The sequence below is a fragment of the Microtus oregoni genome, unplaced genomic scaffold (assembly GCF_018167655.1).
Source record: "Microtus oregoni isolate MIOR12 unplaced genomic scaffold, Mior012 000010F_ref0000083, whole genome shotgun sequence".
NCBI lineage: Eukaryota > Metazoa > Chordata > Mammalia > Rodentia > Cricetidae > Microtus > Microtus oregoni.
In genome coordinates, this window is record NW_024543069.1 from 574750 (window position 1) to 600840 (window position 26091).

At 35.8% G+C, this 26091-nt stretch overlaps 1 protein-coding gene across 5 annotated transcripts in view; it reads right to left on the reverse strand.

Annotated features, from left to right (window-relative positions):
• The window catches only part of Lrba (LPS responsive beige-like anchor protein), a 478937-nt gene that overhangs the window by 308685 nt on the left and 144161 nt on the right, over positions 1-26091 (reverse strand). For all 5 annotated transcript variants that reach the window (XM_041659437.1, XM_041659438.1, XM_041659435.1 and 2 more), the window contains exons 35-36: positions 17408-17472; positions 4772-4880 (exon numbers count right to left, since the gene is read on the reverse strand). In XM_041659437.1, coding sequence (XP_041515371.1) covers positions 4772-4880; positions 17408-17472 — 174 coding nt within the window. The remainder of the gene's footprint in view (positions 1-4771; positions 4881-17407; positions 17473-26091) is intronic.

Genomic DNA, 26091 nt, shown 5'->3' on the forward strand with positions numbered 1-26091 from the left:
AGGGAGGTGGCATTAAAAACGGACCACTGAGGGACCAGGAGAGACAGCTCAGTGGGTAAGTGCACTTCTGCTCTTCCAAAGGACCTGAGCTTGGCTCTCAGCATAACTGTCCATAACTCCACCTTCAGGAAATCCAAAGCCTCTATCTGATCTCAGTAGACAACATACACACACACACACACACACACACACACACACACACACACACACACCTAAGTCTTAAAAAAAAAAAACCTGAGGAAAAGAGATTAGAAAAATATGAAGAAATCCACATTTATATCCAACAGATTTTTAACAAAAAAGCCAAGAAAAAACAATGAAAAGGGACAGTTTCTCTACATATAACAACGTGTTACTACCAGTCAGGAATAAAAATCAATGTGTAGCTTGGAGTAAACAGCCATTTACTAAGCAAGTATTTACTGAGCACTTAGTATGAAAAAACAATGTGTTGGCACTGTGGGCGTGAAACAGAGAGTTCTTTTCCTCATAAAGAATACAATCAGGAAGGACACAAGTAATCATGCGATTGCAAATGACTGGATTAGTAAGAAGATAAGAGACTACAAGTTTGGGGGTTTTTTGTTGTTGTTGTTGTTTGGTTTTTTTTGTTTTTTTTTTTTTTGGTTTTTCGAGATAGGGTTTCTCTGTGGTTTTGGAGCCTGTCCTGGAACTAGCTCTTGTAGACCAGGCTGGTCTCGAACTCACAGAGATCCGCCTGCCTCTGCCTCCCAAATGCTGGGATTAAAGGCGTGCGCCACTACAAGTTTGGTTTCTATTCAGGAGAGTGGTTGGTAGGGGTAGACAAGGAGAAGGAAAGCAGGCTTTCATACAGAAGTGACAAAGGGACGCAGGAAAGGTGAGAGGTGAGGACAGATACAGAGTGGCTGTGGCTAGAGGATGAAGAGCTCAACGAGGGACTGGCCAGAGTGCCATGAAGAGGTCACAGAGTAGAAACTAAAGCACATAAATAAATAGACGTTCCATGAAGGGTCTGCGGAAGCTAAGGTTCAGAATGCCTAACCTGGCTTTTTTTAATAAAAGAGGAAGGAAACATTGACAGAGAAAAAACATACCAAATACTCGATTATTTAGGGAGATTTAAACCATACATGTAGTGGTTAGAGTTACAGAAAGACAGTGTGTAAAATATATATTTGGAAACAAAATAAAAATCATTTGCAGGAAGCCAATACAGGATGAAGGGGAGCCTGGTGACGGCTGTCATCTGTAAACAAGCATGCGAGAGATGTCCACTCAGCAGGGAGAAGGCAGGAGTCACAGAAATGTCCCAACATGGACAAGTGCAGACGAAGAGAGAAACTTGGTGCAGACAGGTCTGAAGCTGGGGAGAGCACTGCAAGTTAGAGACAAAATTCTGAGAGCATGAGAAAATAAATGTGCACCAACGGGGGGAAAGTCCTCAAAAAAAAAAGCTCAGTTGTTGAGCTTTTTATTTTTAAATACTGTTTATCTTAAAATAATGAAAGAATACAGTAAGACCATCCCTACTCACAGTGAAAACAGTGTTTACTCCAGCTCTTAATGACAGGTATTAAACACAAGTCCAAATGACCTCCCTAATCCCACCCTTTCCAGTTAGTCTGTAGATGCTCCATTCATATAAATTACTTTGAGCCCAAATTAGGCAGTGAAAGATGAGTGCTGTGCTCTATACCAATCTACCCTCATGTACCAATACAATGAGGAAGGTATAGACTCATTAATTACAAGAAAAAGAGACCATCGTTTGTTGGCTTCATTTTAAGTCTCTGCTTAGTTCAATATTTCAGCCGAAATGGCTGAAGGATATTGTATTTCAAGCTAAGCCTCCAGTGTCTGCTCAGATCCTTGCACTGAAAGATGTATGTTATACTCTATTCTAACTCTTTTTTGTTTGTTTGTTTGTTTGTTTGTTTGACTATTTGTTTTATGAGACAGGGTTTCTTTGTGTAACAGCTCTGACTACCCTGGAACTCACTTTGTAGACCAGGCTGGTCTCGAACTCACAGAGATCTGCCTGCCTCTCCTCCCAAGTGTAGTGACTAAAGGCATGCATCACTACTGCACACGTAGTCTAACTCTTAAACAATGTGAGCACCTATAAGCACAGATATGTTAAGATGTTTTGGTAACCTGTGTTCCTAGTGTACTCTCTTCTGTCACTGGATATAGAATATCAACTACCAACATCTATTGAATTGTATGTGCATGTGCGAATGAGTGCATGTGTGCGTGCGTGTGTGTGTGCACGCACGCGCATGTGTATGCACACACACACCCATATTCACAGAGAAGCCTGAATTTAACCTTGAATGTCTTCCTCAACTGCTCTCCACCTTAATTTTTGAGACACTATCTCAATGAACCCAGAGTTTCCTACCAAATCAGCTAGGCTGTCTGGCCATCCTAGCACTGGGATTACAGACACTTGCCACAGGGCCACCAGCTGTTGTGCTATAATCCCTTTATCTTTATAATGCTTCCTCAGATCTCTATGATCTGTTCTTTTAGTTCCTCGAAGCCACCTTTAGTAACTGCCTTCCTGTCATTCTATTAAAAATAGCCACATTTGCTTTTCTCCTAGGCAGGAATATGTGGATATCTCACATTTTATGCATGAGGAAACACAATGAATGGAAAAGGACAAGTTTTTCAGCAGCTGGAAATGCTAATTTAATTACTGAAAAGAAATCATGTGAAGCTGGCTGCAGAACATGATTTACAAAGCAAAAGGAAGTTATATACAAGTATCAAGAACATCTTACTACCTCAAATAGTTATAAACATATGACTTCTAGAATGTATGGTTACAGGAAAAGGCCTGCCCAACAATAGCGATAGTCCAATAACATTTAAATATTAAAAATATACTTAAACATACAGGATAGTTAACATTCTAATAATATTGAAAATGCACTTGGAATAGAAACATAAAAAACAGCACTATTCATTTAGTTTGTCATTGAAGATAAATACAACAAAGCATGTTTGGCTAAAGGACTATGCTGTAAGCCTTCTTAGAAAATGGAGCTGGAGGCTGAAGAAATGGCTCACTTGGTTAAAACCCTGACTTGGATTCCCAGTACCCACTTAAAGTTTTGTACATCAGTGTACACCAACGTTTCAGGAACTGAAGTACAGAAAGGCAGACCCCTACAGCTCACTAAGTAGGCAGCCTGGCTGAATAATGAGCTCCAGGGTTCAGTGAGAAACTGTTTCAAAAATAAGATGGAGGCAATCAAGGGAGACACCAACACTGACCTCTGAGCCTCACATGCATGGGCTCACAGGGCACATATACCTTTCCATGCATACACAGGCGTAGCCACACAAACATATATGTACCACACACAGAGTTGATGAAGTATTTTCAAAACAAGTAGTGCACTTAAAAGGGAATATGTTTTTAGTAATTCAAGCAAATATACTGGCCACATGGTATGTAACTCCACTGAAGTTAATAAAAAGTGAATTCTATAGCATAATAAATGAAATTCAAAGCAATATTGTTTAAAAGAACATCATGAAACTCTTACTGAAATGAATTTTAACTTAAATTGGCTCTGAAAAATAAAATCATTAAGTGATAATTTTTATTGCATCTGGCTTACAGATGTGTATAGTTTATACAAACTGAAACTGCAAGAAACATTTTTTCACTAACACTTAGTCAAGATATGAACATTCATACATATACCCTCTATATAAGAAAAAGTTCAACATTGTACATGTTATGATTTTAAATATAGTTCCTGGATACAGGTTAAAAATATTCAAGAACAAAGTTACAATGTGTGCCTAATCAAAGACTTACGACATTAACAGAACTTCAACATATCCCAAAAGGAAAAGATTTCATGGATATCATAAAAAGCAAAGAAGTAAATGATATATTCCTCAGAACTATATCAGCAGCAGTTAATGATAATAAACGAAACACATCAGCCTCTTCACTACTACAGGCATTGTCCAAATATACAACAGCATCTCCGTAAGAAATGTAACTACTAGCTGTAGTAGGGCTAAAACTTCAGGAGTTAATTTAAGGCCCAACTATGGTTAACCTTTAAACTACACCCACTTGTCAGTCTCTACTGGGATCACTTTTATCTTTTATAAAGTACCAGAAAAACATTTGAGCTTATCTGTCTCTATGTAATAGAAATAACCCATACTGCTTCTAAATGTCTTCAAATTCTAACAAATATCTTTGTCAAATTGTCTAATTCACCCTTGTGTTGGTCATTTATATGGCCATTTCTTTTATGAACTCATGTTTGTTGCACATGTCAAAGAGGAACTGCTGAAATAAGCAGCGCTTACAGAATGAGTGGCACAAAACGTGGTCCCTCGTTGGCCACCACAGGAAGAGCCACGAGTGTGGCAAAACAACGCAGGGGGCTGAGGTCCAGGATGCCAAGCTGATTACATGGTGGACAAAGGTTGTCTTCTGACCTTCAAATACATATAATCACAACATACAACAGGAGACTTTCCCAAGAGTACTAAGTCCTTCAGTGATGTTCCTCATTAGAAAAGACAAGCTCACAGTCTCAGGTCGACAAAACACAGAAGGTGCGCTGATCAAAAGACAGATGAACTGATACTGATCCAAGAGAGCTTTCCTAGAATAGTCTATGATTTTCACACACTAAATTTTGAAGACAAATAGCATGCTTCTTTAGACAATACTGCCATGTTCTTTATGTAGTTAGTTACCATCCAAAAACAGTAGCATCCTTACACCAAGCACACAGGAGTATCTTACCTCAAATTCTGCATGTCTGTGAATATCCTCTGCTCTCTGTCTGCTCAGGATAAATTCAGCTTCATTTGCTACTCTTACTAAATGATCCTTCATTGTTTGGCTAAGTAACCTGCAAGAGATAAATATTGTCAAATAAATAAATGTATACCTATAACATATGATTGGTCAGGGTTCAAAAGTGGTATATTGTTCTTTTGAAGAAAAAATGGAACCTTTAATCCATTGTTCTCACTTCATACAAATGAGACTTCAATATTATTTTACTTACAAAAGTGAAAGAACATAGCAGCAAAAGCTTCTACTCTGGTAGCAGTGGATTAGTTTGTATCACACTGGTCAATCGACTAATGCAACTAATAATTCTACATTAAAGGTGAAGTGTTGAGTTGTTACTATGAAGGCAAAAGAAAGATAGCATTGTTTGGGGAAATTATCCCCCAAAGGAGCACATGTTAATGACTTTTGTCCCAGTCCTTGACAATCCTAGATATGAACTTTAAGAGTGTAACCCTAATAGACATTAGGTCACCAGGACTGTGTCTTTAAATGAATATTGAAATTTCAGACTTTACTCTCTCATGCTTCCTACAACCACCCTGATGTAAACTGTTCCTTCTCCACACATTCCCATCATGGCAAAAAGATCAACTGAGCCAACAGGCCAGGAGTGAAGCCATAAACGCAAATAAGTAAGCTGTAGGAATTGATCAAGTCAGGTATTTTTGTTAAGTCTTGGCGACACTGGCACATCAAGGCAGCCAAGATTTAAGGAGACAAAGATCCTGGAGAAGAAAGCACACAAAGACATTCGCCATGACTCTTCTCACTCCGACATTCTTACTCACAAGTGAGACTCCATTAGCTAATCAAAGCTGTCAGCAACCGCACACAATTAAGAAAACAAATATAGGCAAACAATCTAACATGACAGAGGTATAAATATCCCTAGACTTTTAGCAGAAATCCAAGCTTACATTCAGAAACTAGAGAAAATTCAGAATCAAAATACTGAAAAATACCTCAAAAAGCAATACAGGAATGAATGAGCAATATCACACTCTTCATTTATATTATGGTGGCAAAATGTAAATATAATTTTCAATGTTGCTTTTTTGCTACAAAATGAATAATTTAGTCAGAAAATTTATGCAAAAAGGAAAATCACACATCTAAATAAAAGACATTATAGAAAAAAAGCAAGCAAAACTTTTCAGCATTGACAAAATAATGCCAATTGTGAAGATCATCAGAGGACATAAGTTAGGAAGGGCAAAGTCTAACACTCAAAACAACCTGAAATAAGTTCAGTCAGGAAGTTAATGCCATCAGTCTCCGCATCACTGTTTATTGGAAAATGCAAATTAAAGCTGCAGTATTATATAAAACTGCCTGTGAGAGTTAATACTGTCAACTTGACAAGATCTAAAATCACTGAGAGGCAAACTTCTAGGTAAGTTAATAGACTGTTTAGATAAGGTTAATCGAGGAGGGGCCTACTCTCATGTGAGTGGTACTGCTGAATGTGCACTAAAGTCCTGGACTCTTTAAAAAGCAGAAAGTAGAGTGACCACAAGCATTCATAGCATACTTGCTGAATGTGCATACAATGTGACCAACAGCCTCATGCGCTGGCCCCTAGCCTTCCTAGCCATGACTGACTTCCTCTCAATCTCTAAATCAAGCACTTCTTTTAATTGCTTTGGTCTGGTGTTTAATCATAGTAACTAACAGAGTGAAGATTATATATATATCCATAACAATTTGCCAAGTTTGGGCAAAGATATGAAGAACCAGAGGCTCATAAACACTAAATATGAGAATATGCAACTAAAAATTCTAATATTAATTGTTCATGATAGCAAAACATTAGCAACTACCCAAAATTCCAAAAAAAGAAAATTATTCTTTCAATGGCAAAATATTCACATGTTGAACTACTATATTGTAACAAAAACATATCTAATTATATGCAAAACAAAATAATTTCACAATATTGAACAAAATCTCATAAATAATAATTTGAACAAATCATCGTGTATAAGTTTTTAAAATTCTGATATTAAAATTCTAGAGATAAGTAAGGTCAGCTTTACTAAGGCCTTGACTAACAAGTCACATGGCACAACAGAATTAAACCATTCGACACAGGGCCTTGGATTTATAGACAGTGACTGAGTGTTCATATAATGGTAGGTTTCTGGAATGTGACTATTATACTGTGATCTTCTGAACTCTCTCATACAAAAGGACAGAGCTAGGATAGTAGAGAAAAAGTTTCCACCTACAAATGTCAGATCCAATAACCATACACAATGGTACCATTCGATTCCCATTCTACAGGGAATACACTTCACTGCTTAGCAATGTTTGTGGCAAAACTAAATAAACTGCACACATACTAAATCCAAAGCGATTACTACTACACTTCTAATAACATACCAGACAAACATGTTCCTAGAATCAAGAAAAGCAGAAGTAAGTTCACTATCGCACTCTTTATACAAAATAAACAACTAAAAGCCAAAATGTACACCACAGGAACTTAAGTGGTTCTAAATTTTTGTAACAAAAGAGTCCATGAAAAAATGTACAATTTGAGTTTGGGGGAATATATATAAGAAAATATATCAAACTGCCAGTTATCTAATAAAAAGGTCAGCAAATTACAGCCTGTGGGCCAAAGCAGGCCTAGCAATTATTTTGCTAATAAGTTTAACAAGATCAGCTGTTTAAGTGTCGTCTGTGGCTGTCTCTAATACATAGGACTACAGAGCTGAGCAGCTGCAGCAGAAGCCGTACGGTCTACACTACTTTGTGGCTCTACAAAGAAGACCTACACACACCAGAGTTAGAAATAGGGCTGTGCCTCCTCTGACCGATATTTATTCATTGAGGCTGCACAAGCAATGATAAAAAGAAACAAAAATAAACTTAAAAATTCTGCTTTTATATAACATTTTACTCTTTATGAATCCTATATGCACTGTGAAAGATAATGTCCCTCACCTTCAAATTATCTCCTGGCTACTTTAGAAGTCAGAAATAAAAATTCTGACTACAGTTTTGAGGTGATCTAATCAAGGTTTCTAAAATGCCTTTAGAGTGCATGTTTAGATACTATAAACAAGCCCCACTGTAATTGTGAAATCTGCTAATGACTAACTTCCTAGGAGTGGAAAACAGAGTGAACAGGGGCTTTCAAGAGTGCAGATGTAAAATACTATTTTCTGCTCCTTAGTCCCCTCTGGAGACTATGAAACCACATCATGAATTTATTGTCAATATATGGCCTTGCAGCACTCAAACATTAATTGAATTGATTAGTCAATGACACACCATTGTCCTATTCCCCAGTCAAGTAACCTCAAAGTTATTCTAGCCACCTCCCTTTTCTCTACCGTCCGTATTCATACCTACAATCAACACATTTTGTCAATACTTCCTCTGTAATATCTCGAGATTTAATTTATTCTATCTCACAAAAGCCCTAATAAAATGAAGGCCTCACTCACATTATGAGTGAATAAATCCCTCTGCTGGCTCAACATTCTGTCTACCTGCCTTGTAAAGCACTCTAACAACTAACAGACTAACTATAAAATCTAGACGACCATGGAAATAGTTTCCTTATATCTGACTATCCTTCATTATACATTAAGATTTCATAGTGGTGCATGCACACACACACAAAGGAAGAATAATAGCAATTATTAAATTTTTGAAAATTGAACATTTGAAGAAAATATGTTAAGTAAAATAAGCAGAATACTACAAGAAAAACTGTGGTTCCATTTATCTGGGATAATAAGAACAGTCAAACTCAGAGGCAGGAAACAAAATGATGATGGTCAAGAGAAAGGTCTGGGAGTCAATGTTGAATGGGTAAAGAAGTTCCATTTTTTAAAATGATTTCTGCTAATAATGTTGGTAACATTACCCAACAATATACATGCACTAAATGTTGCTGATTGTACAAATTAAAATGGCTATATATGATAAATTACAGAATACCACTATGCTGCTTAAAACTCTTAACAGTTTCAAACTCAATGATAAATTTTATTAAACAACATTAAATATAAATTTATTTAGGTACAATATTATCTAAAAACCAAACACTTTGGAGCGTATCCTGGAACTAGCTCTTGTAGACCTGGCTGGCCTCGAACTCACAGAGATCTGCCTGCCTCTGGCTCCTGAGAAATGGGATTAAAGCCCTGTGCCACCACCGACAAGCTTTCCTATTTTTTGTTATTGTTTTTATATTTCTTAAACTTACTTTCTTCCTTGATTGTTTTGTTCCAGCCACCAGACTTTCAACTTTTTGCTAACTGTGTTTAAACACAGATACTGTTCTCTCCTTAAGGTATTTGATCTCTCTGTTCCTATACTTTAAAAACAGATGTTGAGAGACTGAAGAAATATCTCAGTGGTTAAAAAGCACTTACTGTTCTTCTAGATGACCTGGGTTCAATTCTCAGCAAACACACAATAACACACAACCTATTGTAACACCAATCCCTGGAGATCTGGCACCTTCTTCTGGTCTTTGAAGACATTTCGTTCACCTGATACACCAATATACATCCAAGCAAAACACACATACACATTAAAAAAAAATCAGACGTTAAAATCACACAACTGTGGTGGCATACATTTATAAGAGGATCAAGGATTCAAGACAAGCCTTCGTTAGACAGTGAGATCAAGGTCAAACTGGGCTACGTGAGGCTTTTTTTTTTTAATATTTTTTTCTTTTTTTATTGAGAAAAGGAGAAAAAAAAAACAAGTTTCCACCTCCTCCCAGCCTCCCATTTCCCTCCCCCTCCTCCCACCCGACTCCCCCTCCTCCCACCCTTCTCCCCCTCCCCCCACTCCTTTCCCCCTCCCTCTCCAGTCCAAAGAGCAGTCAGGGTTTTCTGCCCTGTGGTAAGACCTAGGACCTCCCACCTCCGTCCATATTTTTTTGAAATCAGCTCCTTCACCACACTTTATTATACTTTCCAATCCATACCGGCCTCCCTATAAGCCTTCTTCTCTTTATTCTTACAATATTATCCTGTTTTGTTAAATTATCTGAATTGTCTTGTTTCCTTGTACATTGTTTGTCTTCATGTCTCTGCCAACGTGGATTTCCACATATCTACATCCAACAGAATGGTATCTGGCACACGGAAAAATCCTAAGAACAGGTATCTAGGGAACGCCATGCTACAAACCACGTTTACATCTAATCCCCCTCCAATTTTTTTTACATCTAAAACCATAAACCACTGAAATAACTGACTTCAAGCCTCTGCTTCTCCATGGAATATGCTGTAATTTCATTCTACAAAGACCTTTATTTTAAGTCAATTATGTCTAATATTATAATATATACACTTTATATACTATCTTAGAAAACTACAATTAATAGTCTCTATATGACAATCTATTTTCTGTATATAACAATCTATTTTCCCAACTAACAAAGAATGTACTTTTCAATTAGTCTTTTTAAATCGATCATACCATCAAAAAAGAACAATTCAGGAGAGGTGTGCTAAATACATACACACACACGTAGAATTTAAAAATGATCTTAAATGGAACCATGTGCATTCTTCGTAACAACTTATTATCTGGGTTTAAATAAGGTTCTCACAAGCTCCTAAACAGAAATGTGGCTTGTCTTTTCATTAGGGCAACATTAAAATGACAGCACAAACTCAATCAATTTTTCCTAAAAGGCATTTTCCCCATGTACACACTTACACGTTTCAAAATATACCAATTACACAATTTTAACAAGTAAAATTTATATGATAAATTGCAATGAAAAATTAAAGGCAAATGAAGCCAAGGTTTTAATTATAATAATCAGTTTCAAAATGTTGAATTTAATATAACATAGACTAATCTCTGAATGCAGAACATGAAATGATTCACATATTTTAATATTAAGAAGAAAATCTATGTATAATTTATATCTACAGTACAAGGGGGAAGGGAAATAACACTGCTGGTGTCAACCTTAGGAAACAAACAGTCCTTTCAAGTGACCCAATGAAAAAGATTCACACTAGAGGCTCAATAAATAACGGTAATGATGACAGATATCTCCCATAACTACATTACGAACCATTGTCCACATCTGATTATTCTAGTCCAGACCTTGGATAAGCACATACACACATTTCTACCAAGTTTTCAAGCATTACTGCTGTTTCTTTGACATTCTATAACCTCCATAAGCAGCTAATCTCAGAATCTGCTCATACACAGGACCATTTATAGAAAAAGTTACTACTTCCAGGAACACTAACAACTGAGAAAGTAGAAGTACTATCACTTACTTTGACAATGCTTCCAACATTGTAATATCTTTAGAACTGATTAGAGAAACACCACAAACGAGTAAGGACGGAGAATGATTCTAAATACCAGTACTATATAAAGCTAATGCTAAATACTTCAAAGACTATGGCATCTACAAATTAACATAACCTTTGTTCTTAAGATGAAAAATAATTCTTTAATTTTATTTTTATTGAGCTCTACATTTTCCTCTGCTCCCTTCCCTACCTCTCCCCTCCCCTTCAACCTCTCCCGTGGTCCCCATGCTGCTAATTTACTCAGGAGATCTTGTCTTTTTCTACTTTCGATGTAGATTAGATCTATGTATGTCTCTTTTAGGGTACTTATTGTTGTCTAAGTTCTCTGAAATTGTGATTTGTAGGCTGGTTTTCTTTGCTTTATGTTTAAAAATCACCTATGAGTGAGTATGTGTAATAATTATCTTTCTGGGTCTGGTTTATCTCACTCAAAATGATGTTTTCTAGCTTCATACATTTGCCTGCAAATTTCAAAATGTTATTTTTTTTTCTTCTGTGTAGTACTCCATTGTGTAAATATACCACATTTTCCTTATCCATTCTTCGATCGAGGGGTATTTAGGTTGTTTCCAGCTTCTGGCCATGACAAACAATGCTGCTATGAACATAGTTGAGCACATGTCCTTGTGGCATGATTGAGCATCCTTTGGGCATATACCCAAAAGTGGTATTGCTGAATCTTGAGGAAGGTTGTTTCCTAGTTTTCTGAGAAAACGCCACACTGACATCCAAAGGGGCTGTACCAGCTTGCACTTCCATCAACAACACAGGAGTGTTCCCTTTACCCCACAACTTCTCCAGCATAAGTTGTTATCAGTGTTTTGATCTTGGCCATTCTTACAGGTATAAGATGGAATCTAAGAGTTGTTTTGATTTTCATTTCTCTGATGACTAAGGATGTTGAACATTTCCTTAAGTGTCTTTCAGCCATTTTAGATTTCTCTGTTGAGAGTTCTCTGTTTAGGTCTGTACTACATTTTTTTTTTAATTAAAAATTTCCGCCTCCTCCCCGCCTCCTTTTCCCTCTCCCTCCCCCCACTCCAATCCGCCTCCCTCTCCAGTCCAAAGAGCAGTCAGGGTTCCCTGCCCTGTGGGAAGTCCAAGGTCCTCCCCCCTCCATCCAGGTCTAGGAAGGTGAGCATCCAAACAGGCTAGGCTCCCACAAAGCCAGCACAGGGCTGCCCTTCCAACTGGAGAGGGAGGTAGAGGGGAGTGGGAGTGGGGACTGGGGGGAGGGGGAGGGAAAAGGGAGGTGGGAAGGAGGCGGAAATTTTTAATAAAAAAAATAAAATAATAATAATAAAAATGGAATGTGAAACTGCCTATTTACATGAAGTTAGACCTTTTAGAAACAAAAATTTCTATCAGATGTTTTATAATTAAAATATAGAGATGTGATAATTCAAGATTTCAAACAGTGGGCTGGAGAGATGGCTCAGCAGCTAAGAGCACTTTCTCCTCCTCCAGAGGGTCAAGTTAAGTTCCCAGAACCCACTTCTAGGAGTTCCAAATTGCAGCTTGAAACAATCTCCCCTAATCTCAATATCATCTGCACCCACATACACATGATTAAAAATAAAAATGCTTTCAAAATTTTTCCAATTTTTATTAAACACCACAAAACATTCACAACAACACTATTATTTAAAGTTAACATTGCTCTGCTTATAAAATGAACACTTGTTTTTTTGACTGAAATTTGTTATGAAGGTTTTTTATCTTGCTAAAAATCATTAAAACAGACTACTTGATTGTGTCCACTACTGCTATTTCCACTCTATAAAATAAATTTGCTTAAAATAGAAAGTTGTTTATATGAACAATGTCAGTAATTGAAATAAAAATCATAAAAATATGAAATATTATATTGAATACATAAGAAAATATTCAAATAACAAGCACTTCTATCTGACCTAAGTAATTGATTTGCTGATGATCCCCATCAGGTCTGATAGATCTAACACTGTTGTCTATCTATAAAGGTCTCCATGTTATTTACATACTAAAACATTAATCATGGGCCAAATTACAGCACCTCCTCTATCGATGAGGACAAAGGTCAGATCTACATAACAAGAGGAAAAATATTTGGTCCTGGCAGTTAAAGAAAAATCTTTATTACTATTCTTGTTGCCCCTGGGACTCAGCCTAGTAGGAGCATTCCAAATTACTTCACAAATTACAATCTACATATACTCACTTAACTTCAAATATCAAATATGTATAAAAGAAAAAATAAAATCAATTTCTTTATAGACATACATCTCCAAATTGTTCTTTTACATATACTCTATGCTCTAAACTTAATTTTATGTACAGACAGGAGGAGAAGGTTGCACACTCACACCTACATGTGTGTGGAGATGCCCATGGAAGACAAAAGAGGACGATCAATATGGATACTGAGAATAAAACTCCAGTACTCACAAGAACAGTTAGTTCTGAGTCATTGCTCCAGCCCCTACTCTGCACTGTAAAGAAAATAGCTTCACTACTAGGCCCATTATTTCCCTGAGAAGTTTATTCTCTTTACAGCATTGTTATAATACATTAATTCTTTACACAAAGGATAAAACTTAAGCAACATCTTTAATATATAGTGAAAAATACCTTATTAATTAAACAGTATTTACTTGGTTAGCCAGACACATCTCTAGGGGGCAGATACAACCATAAACAAGAGAGAATCACTATCTTTTGAAGAACTAATTTTATTGGCAGAAGTAGGCAACAAGGATGTAATAAACATCTTCATGGGAACAAGAACAGAGGAAATGACATAGGAAAGTGCCGTGATGAGACGTGTCATAATGAAATTCATCACTTTGCAAAATAAAATATTAATTTTAAACATAGTCGAAGATAAATCCAAGGGTTAATGATGATAAACACTGCTGAGAAATAATATAAGAAAATTAATAAATTAGGCTAAAACGACCTTGATAACAGATTGCAAGAACTCTGAGGTGACGCCTAAACTGTGACGTAACTATGAGGGATCCTGACGATGGGTCTCCCAACCTCAGAGAAATCATTAGGTCAGGAGATCCTCTCCAAAAACACAGGTGTAGAAAAAGACAATGGCCCACTTAAGTTTTCAATGTTATGTCTTGTAATATATAAAAATGTTTCAATACAAAGTAGCAGGTATATTACTGGCATTCTAATACATATTTAGTTTGGATGACTCTTTCCCCCACTAGGCCCTTTCCCTCCTCCTTCTACCTACCTCCATCTTAAACATCCTACTCCCATTATTTCCTCCTCCACTTCTTGTCAGTTCTTATCAGCGTCATTACCTTAGCCTCTCTTTTTCCTCAAAGGTGCTTTTCTCACATCATGGGGTTCCTTCTAGTTTACTGAATTTTTTCTCTATGTCTCTGTCTCTCTCTCTTTTTTTCTCTCTCTCTCCCCCACATTACTACATAACTATAAAAATTAGAAGCCAGAATCTGTATATGGGACCAATTGTGCAGTGTTTGTATGTGTTGGCTTGCCTTAACATAATTATAAATAAACTTAATTGGTATAGGAGATCCTTCTGACTATGTGTTGATTTTAGTGGTTAATGAATAAAGAAAACTGGCTTGGCCAGTTGGGAGGAGGAAGGTGGCGTGGGAAGATGCCATGGAGCCATGGCCGTAGATAGAAGCGCTGAAACTTTGCTGGTAGGCCACGACCTCGTGGTGATATACAGATAGAAATGGGTTAAATTAATATGAGTTAGCCAATAGAAGCTAGAGCTAATGGGCCAAGCAGTGATTTAATTTGTTTCTGTGTGGTTATTTCGCATCTAAGCTAGCCGGGCGGCCGGGACAAACAAGCAGTTCACTCCCTCCTCCACTTAATAGTTTCCATTCCATCCATTCCTGAAAATGCCATATTTTCATTTTTTCTCAAATTATTCCACAAAAGAGAAACAGAAGGAATATTACCCAACTCATATTGAGGCCAAAGTTACCCTGATACCCGAACGACATAAAGAGCCAACAAGGAAAGAATTACAGACCAATTTCCCTTATGAATACAAATGCAAATTTTCTTTAAAAATAATTGCAAACTGAATTTAAGAACACATCTAAAAGAACATCATCATGATCAAGTAGACTTCATTTCAGATGTAGGGATGGTTTGGAATAACCGAGTGCGTGTATCCCTATGGGACATGCTTCAAGTACATGCCCAAATAGCACCTTCTCAAGGAGTCCTAATAAGAAACTGCAAACCAATCACTTATCCTTTCTTTAAAACTTTCCCTAAAGCAGCATTTCATCCGTTCCACTCGGTATTTTCTTTTCCCACACCATTTATCACTATTCATATATCACACAACTTATTTTGTTTATAGTTCATAATCTATCACTGCCCTTTAGAACATAAGTTCCAAAAAGATAATTGTCTTTTTACTGCCATATCATCAAAGTTAAGAACACCTTGATATAAAACATAATAAATACTAGATAAATGAGGAAACGGAGGCTGAAAGACGTAAAAGATTATAAATATTCACACACCACAATGATTCCGATATTGTTTTTACTACTTTGATGTTTTCCCCCAAAATATTCATGTTTACTATTTCTAATGTCTTTATGACTAACAATACTATCCATTAAAATATATCTCAATACTTGTGTTCTCTGGTGAAGTTTAACCTGATTTTTCAATACTAAATTAGTATACTGATGGGCTTAGCCAAATAAAAATAAATAAGCCTCCCTGAAACGTTACTTTTGATTCAGATGCCATCAACCTTTTAATCTATACTGTAAGTCTTCTAGTCCATTAATGCAAACTCAGCTATCACAAGCAGACACAAAAGAACCTGCTCATCATTCTGGTTTCCCCATTTGTTTTACATTATTAATCATTCACTCTTTTTTTCTTTCAGTAAAAATATGTTTTTCATTCAATATATTCTTTTCAGCCTCCCTTCCCCAACTCCATTGAGAATCCCCCCACCTTAGGAATCCACAATCTTTCTCCCTCTCCTTAGAAAACAAACAGGCATCTAAAGAATAACAATAAAATAATATAAGACAAAGACAAACAAACAAAAACATACAAAACAAATAGAAAGAAACAAGTCAAAGAAAAAGTATGAGATACACATAGATGCACAGACACATGTGTTCTTATGCAGAGAAACCTCCTAAAAACGCAAAACCAGAAGCCATAATATATACACTACGGACCTGTAAGGTTAAGAGCCCTGTAAAAACCTTACCAGAGAAAAATACAAATATGCACTAAATTTGCTTTGTGTTGACCATCTACTGTGGACATGGGGCCTGGCCCTAAGAGCCAGTTGTATCCTCAGGGAGACTGTGTTAGGGAACTAATGTTTTCCTTTGTGAGCAGTTGTCATTAGACACAGCTTTCTGGTTTAGAACCTGTGTCTACTTCTTCTCTCAGTGCTGGAACCCCTCTGTGAGCTCACGTGTATATGGGTCCTTCTGTGCTTAGAAGGCCTTGTATCTTTATTGTCCTCCATCCCCCCTGGCTCTCACAATCTTTCTGCCTTCTCTTCCATGGGATTCCTGAACCCTGAGGAAGGGATTTGACATCCCTTCTAGCACTGAATGTTCCAAGGTCTCTCACTCTCTGTTCATTGCTCAGCTGTGGATACCTGCATTTGTTTGATCACTGTCTCTGTTTTTATGCCGGTATCATGTTTTTTACTATTATTGATAATATAATTTGAAATAAGGGATGGTGATATCTCCAACAGTTCTTCTATTTTCTTAAAAATTGTTTCTCTTTTCATTTCTATACTGCCATTGCTTCTATTTCCTGCCACTAATTGTTTGCTTCTTAAATTCTTTTATTTCTGTTCAAGTGGAAATCATACCTGCCACACTTTCACAAGACCATATTAAAGCAAGCTGAACTTGTGCTATTCTTCCTCCTAGCCAAACTATGACATGGGAGAGAAAACACAGACATCAAATTCTAAATGGTTCTGCAAACAAAACTTTATAGAAAGTTGCAAATAAATATGGCTTCCTTATACAAACACAAAGAAACATCAATTTATTTTTGCTACACTCAGACAAAATTATTGAAAATAAAAACCAGAACCTCATCAGTGTAACCATGAAAATTATAAAATTACTATAAATTGCATAACTTAGTAATCAATAAACAAAGGCACTAAAATATTACTGACTAAAAAACAGTATATACAGAACCCAAATGTATCAGTTCATATGGAAAAAATAAAAGAATAAAGTGAAATATAAACATATATAAAATAAATTACCTTCCTTCATTGACAAGTTCAATAAAAGCAAGGCCTGCATTCTTCTGAATAGAATTCTGCCACTCCTAGAAAACAGAGAAAAACAGCTGAGGAAATTATACTTAAGTTAGTTCTCTTCATGCCACAACAAAAAACATCTTCCATATCAATTTCAATTTCCTTTAGTACGTGGAGCCTGCTGCTGACTCACACAGGCCCGTGAGCACAGACGGAAACAGAAATATACATTTAATTAAGCGAGCACGTGCTTCAGAATAAACAACATGAAGAGGTTCAAATCCTCTCGCCCTTGTGGTGTCACACTATCATAGAGTAGCTAAACTGATACAGCCAGGAGTTAGATTCAACAGCAGCAAAAAATACCAGGGACAGAAAATGTACATAGTTATAACAAAATCCATAATGAACAGAGGAGTGAGTACCACACAAATTTTAAAATCTAGCATATAATCATCCAACAACTACTAATAACATAGAGAACATAAACTAGAATAGACCAGTTATAAACTGGAAAACTATAATTTATTAGCACAAAAAAATTGGTGATTTCCCTCCCCTGAATAGCAATGAAATTACTTCTATTGAATAAACTTTTTAATGTCATCTTATAATAAAAGCTGAAAAATCCCTTTGTTTCTATTTATTTAAAAAAAAAAAGCTTTTCCATATGTACCCTTGAAAACAGATTATGAAGAAATCATGTAAGAGGATAAAACATGGGCTGGAGAGATGGCTCAGCGGTTAAGAGCATTGCCTGCTCTTCCAAAGGTCCTGAGTTCAATTCCCGGCAACCACATGGTGGCTCACAACCATCTGTAATGAGGTCTGGTGCCCTCTTCTGGCCTGCAGGCATACACACAGACAGAATATTGTATACATAATAAATAATAAATATTAAAAAAAAAAGAGGATAAAACATTTGAATGGTACAATAGATGTAAAAAAAAATTCAGTTTAAAAAGAAACGTTTGTTTTTACATTAAATGTTTATTTGAAATCAAATGATTTTGTATATAAAGTTCAATAATATAAAGCTGTAAAAAAAGAAAAAAGAAGAAAAATAACTTAGCAATATGTGGTATAAATATCTAACTATATTCACTAACCATTAAAAATTTATATATTAAATTTATCCAGTAAAACAATAATACACTAAAAAGCCAAGCATGGAAATCAATCAGTAAAATATGTTGAAATGAATAGTTTAACCCTTACACTCTAAACGTATGTAAAATAAGCATTAATACAATAAGAAGTAGGATTATGAACTGAAATATTTTGAGAAATGCCAGTGAAGGTATCCATGTTTATGCAATCATGTGCCCATATCTGCTGATCATGCTCTATGCATCTTTGTGCATCTACATAAATGCACATACGTACACATATCTTTGAAAAATATCCTTTTCCTTATCACTCTGAGATCCTTGTATTACAAGTTATATGATATTGTTCAACAATTTGTTTTATTCTTCCTAAAATGAAAGACTATGCTCAGCTACTTACCATTGCTCATCATTAACCAAATAACATTTCCTGAATGTAATGACCTATGGAGTTTTAAATTCTACGTAATTTCAAGCTAACTGCATATGGATTTGTGTACATTTATCTTTTGCTTTTTATTTTATTTTATTTTGTAAGCACGTTTTTTTCTGCATTCATCGTGTTTTGAAAAGTCCAAGGTATCAGGACTAAAACAGCATGGCAGTATTGGGCTGAATGATTCCATCTTTCCCAAAGGTGTTTGTATGACTACACTAATTTAACAGCCAAAGCAAAATAAAAATAAAAATAAAAGCAGCAGACAAGCAAAAGCATCCAACGACTGGATCTGGCAAGAGGAGGAAACGGCAATTTGTTATTTAAAAAACAAAAAACAAAAAAAGAAAACATAAAGTCATAAAGACTTCATTTCATCTTGAGACAAAGAGGATATGTTCTTAGAAATTTTACACTCTATTTTGTAATTATAAACACAATTTTAAAATACATCCATTCCAGGTATATTTTATAACTTATTAACATTTAGGAATAAGTAAAAAAGAAGTCTATAGTATTCTCTCTCACAATTCACAGTTGCCACCTAACGGACAATAGACAGGCTAAATTTCTCTCACTAACATAAAGCAAATCAAGTGAAAAACAAATATTTCAATCTGACTTAAAGTCCTTTTCTTTAGGTCAAAATTAAATTGACAAACATGTAGTCCAACTAAAAATAATCAAATTCCACAAAAGAATTTATCCTAGAGAGAAGAGGAAGAAACATACCCACATTTGCAATAAGATAAGAGAAAGCAGAAACTTTAGGTTGGTCCTTTTTTAAAAAAATATTTATTTATTATGTATACAATATTATGTCTGTATGTCTGAACTAGACCTCATTACAGATGGTTGTGAGCCACCATGTGGTTGCTGGGAATTGAACTCAGGACCTTTGGAAGAGCAGGCAATGCTCTTAACCACTGAGCCATCTCTCCAGCTCCCTAGGTTGGTCCTTATATCCAGGGTAGAGGGTCAACTTCTTGGTCACTCAACACAGAAACATGAAATTCAAGCTGAATCTAAAACTACTCTCAAAGTCATTTTATCTTTGAGAATATCATCTAGTACTCAAATGTATACTATATTATTCAAAACTATAATCAAATAGGGCTTTATTTTAGTGATATTTCATTTGTATTTTAATAAATAAAGTTTGCCTAAAGATCAAAGAGTAAAACAGCCCCACTGGTCAGCCTTACAGACCAGGAAGTGGTAACACCTTTAATCCCAGTAACCACACTAGTTTGTCAAAGAAACTGGGTGGTGCATGCCTTCAATCCCAGTGGTGTGCACCTTTAATTCCAGCCCTAGCAAGGAATATAAAATGAGAGGAGACAGCTCACAGTCTCAGTCTCATTCCAAGATTCCTGAGGCAGGATCGCCATTTTTGGACTGAGGTACAAGTAAGAGCCGGTGGCTGGCTGCTTTGCTTTTCTGGTCTTCTGGTTGAACCCCAATATCTTTTTCTGAGTTTTATTAATTGTACATCATTTTATTACATAATTTGAATTTCATAAAAATAAACCATAAACATAATTTTTTATTTCAATTTTACTTTTGCCCACATAAATTCTTACCTAAAAATAAGTCATAAAATATGCTATTTAAATTCCAAAAAAATTTAAATAGCATTACCGAAGTTAGATTGAAAATATGTTAAAAATCAGTATTTATACTATAAAAATCACCAACTGACATATCAGTGACCTAAATTTATATTGGCATGTCAAATAAAATGCCATTGAAAAGAAATCAGAACAAGAATTGACTACAGAGATATAACTTAGTTTTAAACTCCTTTGAAAATAAAGTGAATATTTAGGTTTCTGAATAAATAAAAAAACACGTACAAGAAAATTTTAATGCTATTATTTATAAAACTTCTGCAATGGAACCTACCACTTTAAGTGTTATCATAAAACTAATTTTTTAAAAGTCAAGAACAGAATAAAACAAATTAGGCAAGAAGGTACATAAACAATTGGAGAATTACAATTTTGACTGATGCTTAGAAAATCAAATTTATCGCTTAATTTCTTGTTCACACAGAGAGCATCTATAAATCTTTTGTTTGTTGTTTTGATTAAGGAAAAAGGAACAATACAGTGACAAAGAAATCTACTTAGAATTATCAATGCTTATGAAAGGAAAGTTGAAGCATAAGAAAAAAATCCTTTCTTCATATTTTTTAATACTCCCAATGTTCAAACCCGATACATTTTCTGTGTAATAAAACACTTTCTAAAGTAATTTGTAGAAGTTGCCAAAACTAAAAAGAATATTCATTAATCATGGTGTTTGAAGGCATATTTCTCCACTCAGAAACAATTATCAACAAGGCGTTAGTCTAAACAATTTTATAAACCACAGCTCAATATAACCTTTAGTGAGTTTTAATAGTTGAAAGAAAAGCTTAATGGTCATCATCTTTCATGATCATTTCAATATTTCATCACAGTATTTACAATTATATAGTGATGCAAAATGCACAGTACATTTAAAGGTCTTGGTTATCCTTTCCCCAGAGGTCCTGATGAAAACACGTTAAAAGCCTCAAATCCAACCACTAATGCAAGTGAGTAATTTCAAGACACACTTGAGCACTTTCAAGAGGAAGGACTCAAAAAGCAGCGGAGTCAATAATTTCATACCTGTGCCTAAGCTATATTCAATTGATTATCACATCCTAGAACCATAACTGCTGCCATATCAATTTTTAGTAAGACACGATCTTGGCTTACTAATGCTCTGAAGTCATGCAGTATCAACAAATATGAGATTGATGAAGACTACCAGAGCTCCACAGAATGTTTTCTAAGAGAAAATAAAACCTTTATTAATGATATTACATTGACTCCTCTCTATGTTCCTCAAAAATGGAGAAAAATAAACTGATGTACTAATTATTTAAATTAATTTAGAATTCTAACATCCTGAGATTAAGTCAAGTTTTCTAAAACTTAAGTATCATAAAACATATTTCTTGAAGGTACAACACAACTTTGCTTATATTTTGCAACTGAAAATTTTTAAAATAAAAAAGGAATTCCTAAATATTAACTCATTCAAAAGCACAGGCCGAATTGACAAGATTCACTACATGTAATTTTTCCTATCAATTTATTTTGAGAAATTATCAGTTTTGGTAATCACAACAATAATATATTATTTTGTGACCTATAATATTTCTAAGATTAACTTTTAAATTTCTGAGTAATTTCCATGGTGATTAAAATCTAAGCATTTTTATATACTTTTTAGAAATTGGTCTATCTGCTCTTTAAAATGTCTAATCAAATAATTTGTGAATTTCTTTAATGACCTAAATTTGGTTTTAGAGCTTCTATTTTGTCAAAACAGGGTTTCATGTAGCCGAGTGGCCTTAAACACCCCTATTTAATCAAAGCTGGCTTTGAACTCCTCATCCTCCTGCCTCCACCTCCCAAGTGCCAGAATAATGAATAAACTCAGATGATCTCAGTTTTTAACGCTTCTAGTGCTCCTCAATCACCTGCAGCTCATTATATACTCGAGATACTAATCTACTGTCAGATAACAGCTCACAAACACTGTCCCTCACTGAATATGTCACCTCTTCAACCATCACTGTTTCCCTGGGCAACTGCAGGCTTTGTGAATGGAGATGATTATATCTCTTTTTTTCTTTTTGTTGGCTGGTTGGCCTATTCTCCCTAGAAGAGCACTACACACCAACAGTCAAGTGTCTCTGCTATAGTCTCTGATGGCAGTTTGCAGGTTTAAGTATTATATTTAGATCCTGGGTTCAGTTTGAGTAGGTTTTGTACATCTTGAAAAACAGATGTCTAGTTGAATCTGACTGTTCTGGAAAATAATATCCGGTTTAGTTAGGTATTAATCACTAACCAAAACAATCTTCTCCAATATGTGTGTATTGTTGATAAAATTCAGTGTGCTGCAGCCGGGGAGGCTCTTTACTGAGTTTCACTGATGTTTGTGCCAGTTTTAAGTCAGACTGTGTTATTCTGGCCACAATAAACTCTTAGTGAATTTCAGGTCAGTTACTAAGGTCTTCGCTACATTCTTTTTACCCAAGACTGAATTGACCTATTGTCTTTTGAGGCTCTATGTCAATTTTAGGACTGCTTTTATCTATCTATGAATGACAAATATAATCTGTACGTCCCTTTCAGTAATATGAACATCGAACTTTTTATAACAATAAATGAACACGGACTGTCTCTCTAGATTTTGGTAGCCACTTTAAATTTTTTACAAATTTGAAGCAATTTCTAATTAAATACTGGCCAAGTGAATGGGCTCTGGCCAGGTTCATATCCAGGTTCCTAAAAATGGCTCAGAGTCATGATTTGCAGGGGCTTCAAAAAGTAAAACCCGTAATTCACTACATATCCCACGAGGTCCAATCAGAGTCAAGCACACATCCTGATGTACTTTCTACCTGTGAACCTACTGCCAACATTCAATCTGGGACAAGAATATATCCTGACATATTTCATTCCTGCAAACCTCCTGCCCACATGTGATCAGGCACTTCCGGTACAGATGGGTCAGAGAAACTTGTTTAGGGGACTGAAAACATGTGATTTGTTATCTCCCATAAACAATATCCTCCTGACTTGCATATCAGAGGCATTTTTGTTTCATGGATCTATTAGGCATAGTAATTAAAACTTAAAATATAATTTTGGTGCTCAAATCCCCCCCCCCTTTAGTTGTATACTGAGTCTCATCCTTGACTCTGTGATGGGTAACTGTCATATTGGAATCTAATAACCATAGGTGTAATGGTATCCAGACAGGAAAATTCACTTGTTAAGGCATTAATGATGCAAGAGTCAACAGCCAAAGGCCCTGAGATGGCTGAAATCACCCCTTGCTCCCCAACGGGCTGGAATGTTAGAGCAAAAAGCTAGCCATGGTGTCCATAGGCATACCAGGAAAGGTATCTGTTAAACCCACACACACGCAGATCTATCAACGGGTAGAATCATTAGCTGACATACTTCTACAATGTGATAGGGTACTCAACTTGCTCTATGGAGAGAGAGAGAGAGAGAGAGAGAGAGAGAGAGAGAGAGGTTATTATATAGCTTTAAGAGAAAATTATTATTAATACACAAACCACTCAGGAATCATTAGAAATAATCTGGCTATATTTAAAAAAAAACAGAAAGAAAAAGAACAAATTGCAAAAGAGAGGACCTGAGATGAAGTAAAGAACTGGTCCCCATTCTCATTTCCACTTTAATTTTATAATCAATGTTTTGTAATTTTTATTATATTAAGCTTATTCTTAGTTCAGTTTTGTTTTCTATTTATGGTAACCATTTGAAATGGGACTGATTTTTAAACATATTATAGGTATATAAAATGTTATTGATTTTTGTATGTTCATTTTGTGTCCTACAACATTTTATCAGTTCTCATAAATCTTGGTTATATTCATTGGGTTTCATGCTTATAAAATTATGTCATCTACAAATAAACAACATCACCTTCTTTACTTCTTTCTCTTGCCCTGTGGCTAGGATTTCTATTATTGTATTGAATGAGAATGGAGAAAATGGCCAGGTGGTGGTGGTGCCACCTTTAATCCCAATACTTGAGTAGTAGATGCAGGTGGATCTCAGTAAGTTCAAAGGCCAGCTTGGTCTACAAAGAGAAATCCAGTACAGCAGGACTATTACACAGAGAAACCCTGTCTCAAAAAACAAACAAAAAAAAAACAAAAAAAATTGATAACTTAATCTCATTCCACACTGAGATAAGTTTCACTTTCCAAAGTTCCACAGTCACTCTTCATTCTTAAATGATTAATGTAACTACTATTTCAAAAGATAACCCCTGAACTCTGAAGTTCTGCTTCCAACAGTCTGTTGTCAACCATCTCAACTGTATTTTTTTTTTTTTATTTCGGTCATTGAGTGAGTTCTTCAGTTCCAAGATGTTTGATTATGGACTCTGTCTCACTGCTAAATTTCTCATTCATATCATGAAATATTTTCCTATTTCACTGAATTGAATTATTTGTATTTCTTTGTATTTTTGTTTCCTTGATTTAAAAACAAAAAGTCTTTTCTTTAAGAAAGTTAACATTTTCCCTTTTCCTTGAGTTCCATTGGTTGAGGGTAAGTTACTGTTAATCTGTGGGTAGGTATAGGAGGTCCTTCTGTCTATGTGTTGCTTTTATTGGTTAATGAATAAAAAAAAAACTGCCTTGGCCTGTTGATAGGGCAAAATGTAGGTAGGTAGAGAAAACTGGACTGAATGCTGGGAGAAAAAAGGCGGAGTTGTGAGACACCATGGAGCCGCCAGAGTCAGACATGTCGAATCTTTGCCAGAAAGCCACTGCTAAGTGGCGATATATAGATTAATAGAAATGGGTTAAATTAAGATGTAAGAGTTAGCCAATAAGAAGCTAGAGCTAATGGGCCAAGCAGTGTTTTAATTAATATAGTTTCTGTGTGGTTATTTTGGTTTTAAGCAGCCGATACCAAAACAGGCCTCCTACTACTACAATTAGGTTGCCTTGTTTCCGAATGATATTTTTTGTTCTTAAATTGCTATTTACACAAAAGGCAATTCAGTTAACTTTACCAACTTATAAGCTGTCTTTTGAGTAAACAACAATCCACTGACATCTCGGCATACATCAGTTGAATATGCAGTCCACTGGCATCACGGCATACATGGCATGAATCAGCTGAGCATACTACATTGTCCAGATGAACATACAGCTTCTCTGTGTGCAACTAATGTCAGGAATGCCTATGGAAATGCGACCATAGGTAGGATGCCGTCATCTTAGGTGGGAAAGGTTCAACAGCAGTTCAGGATGTGGCACTCAGGACCATAGGTGCTGAGCACACAGAGTTTTAATAACTTATGTGGAGTTGGGGACAGTGCAAAAGCACAGAGAGTGACCAAAAGACTCCATCAGCCCGCAGAGAAAGAAATGTTCTAGTGGTCCAGGAACACTTCCCCAGCTTGTCCAGTATTAAGAGAAGGCTTCTGTCAGTGTCTGAGACCCATACAGATGTCCTCCTCAGTCTTGGTTGGTGGAGATATACAACAAAATAAAACATCCCTGGTCGCAGGTGAGTGGATTAGAATTCCTGGCTGCTTCTTATGCA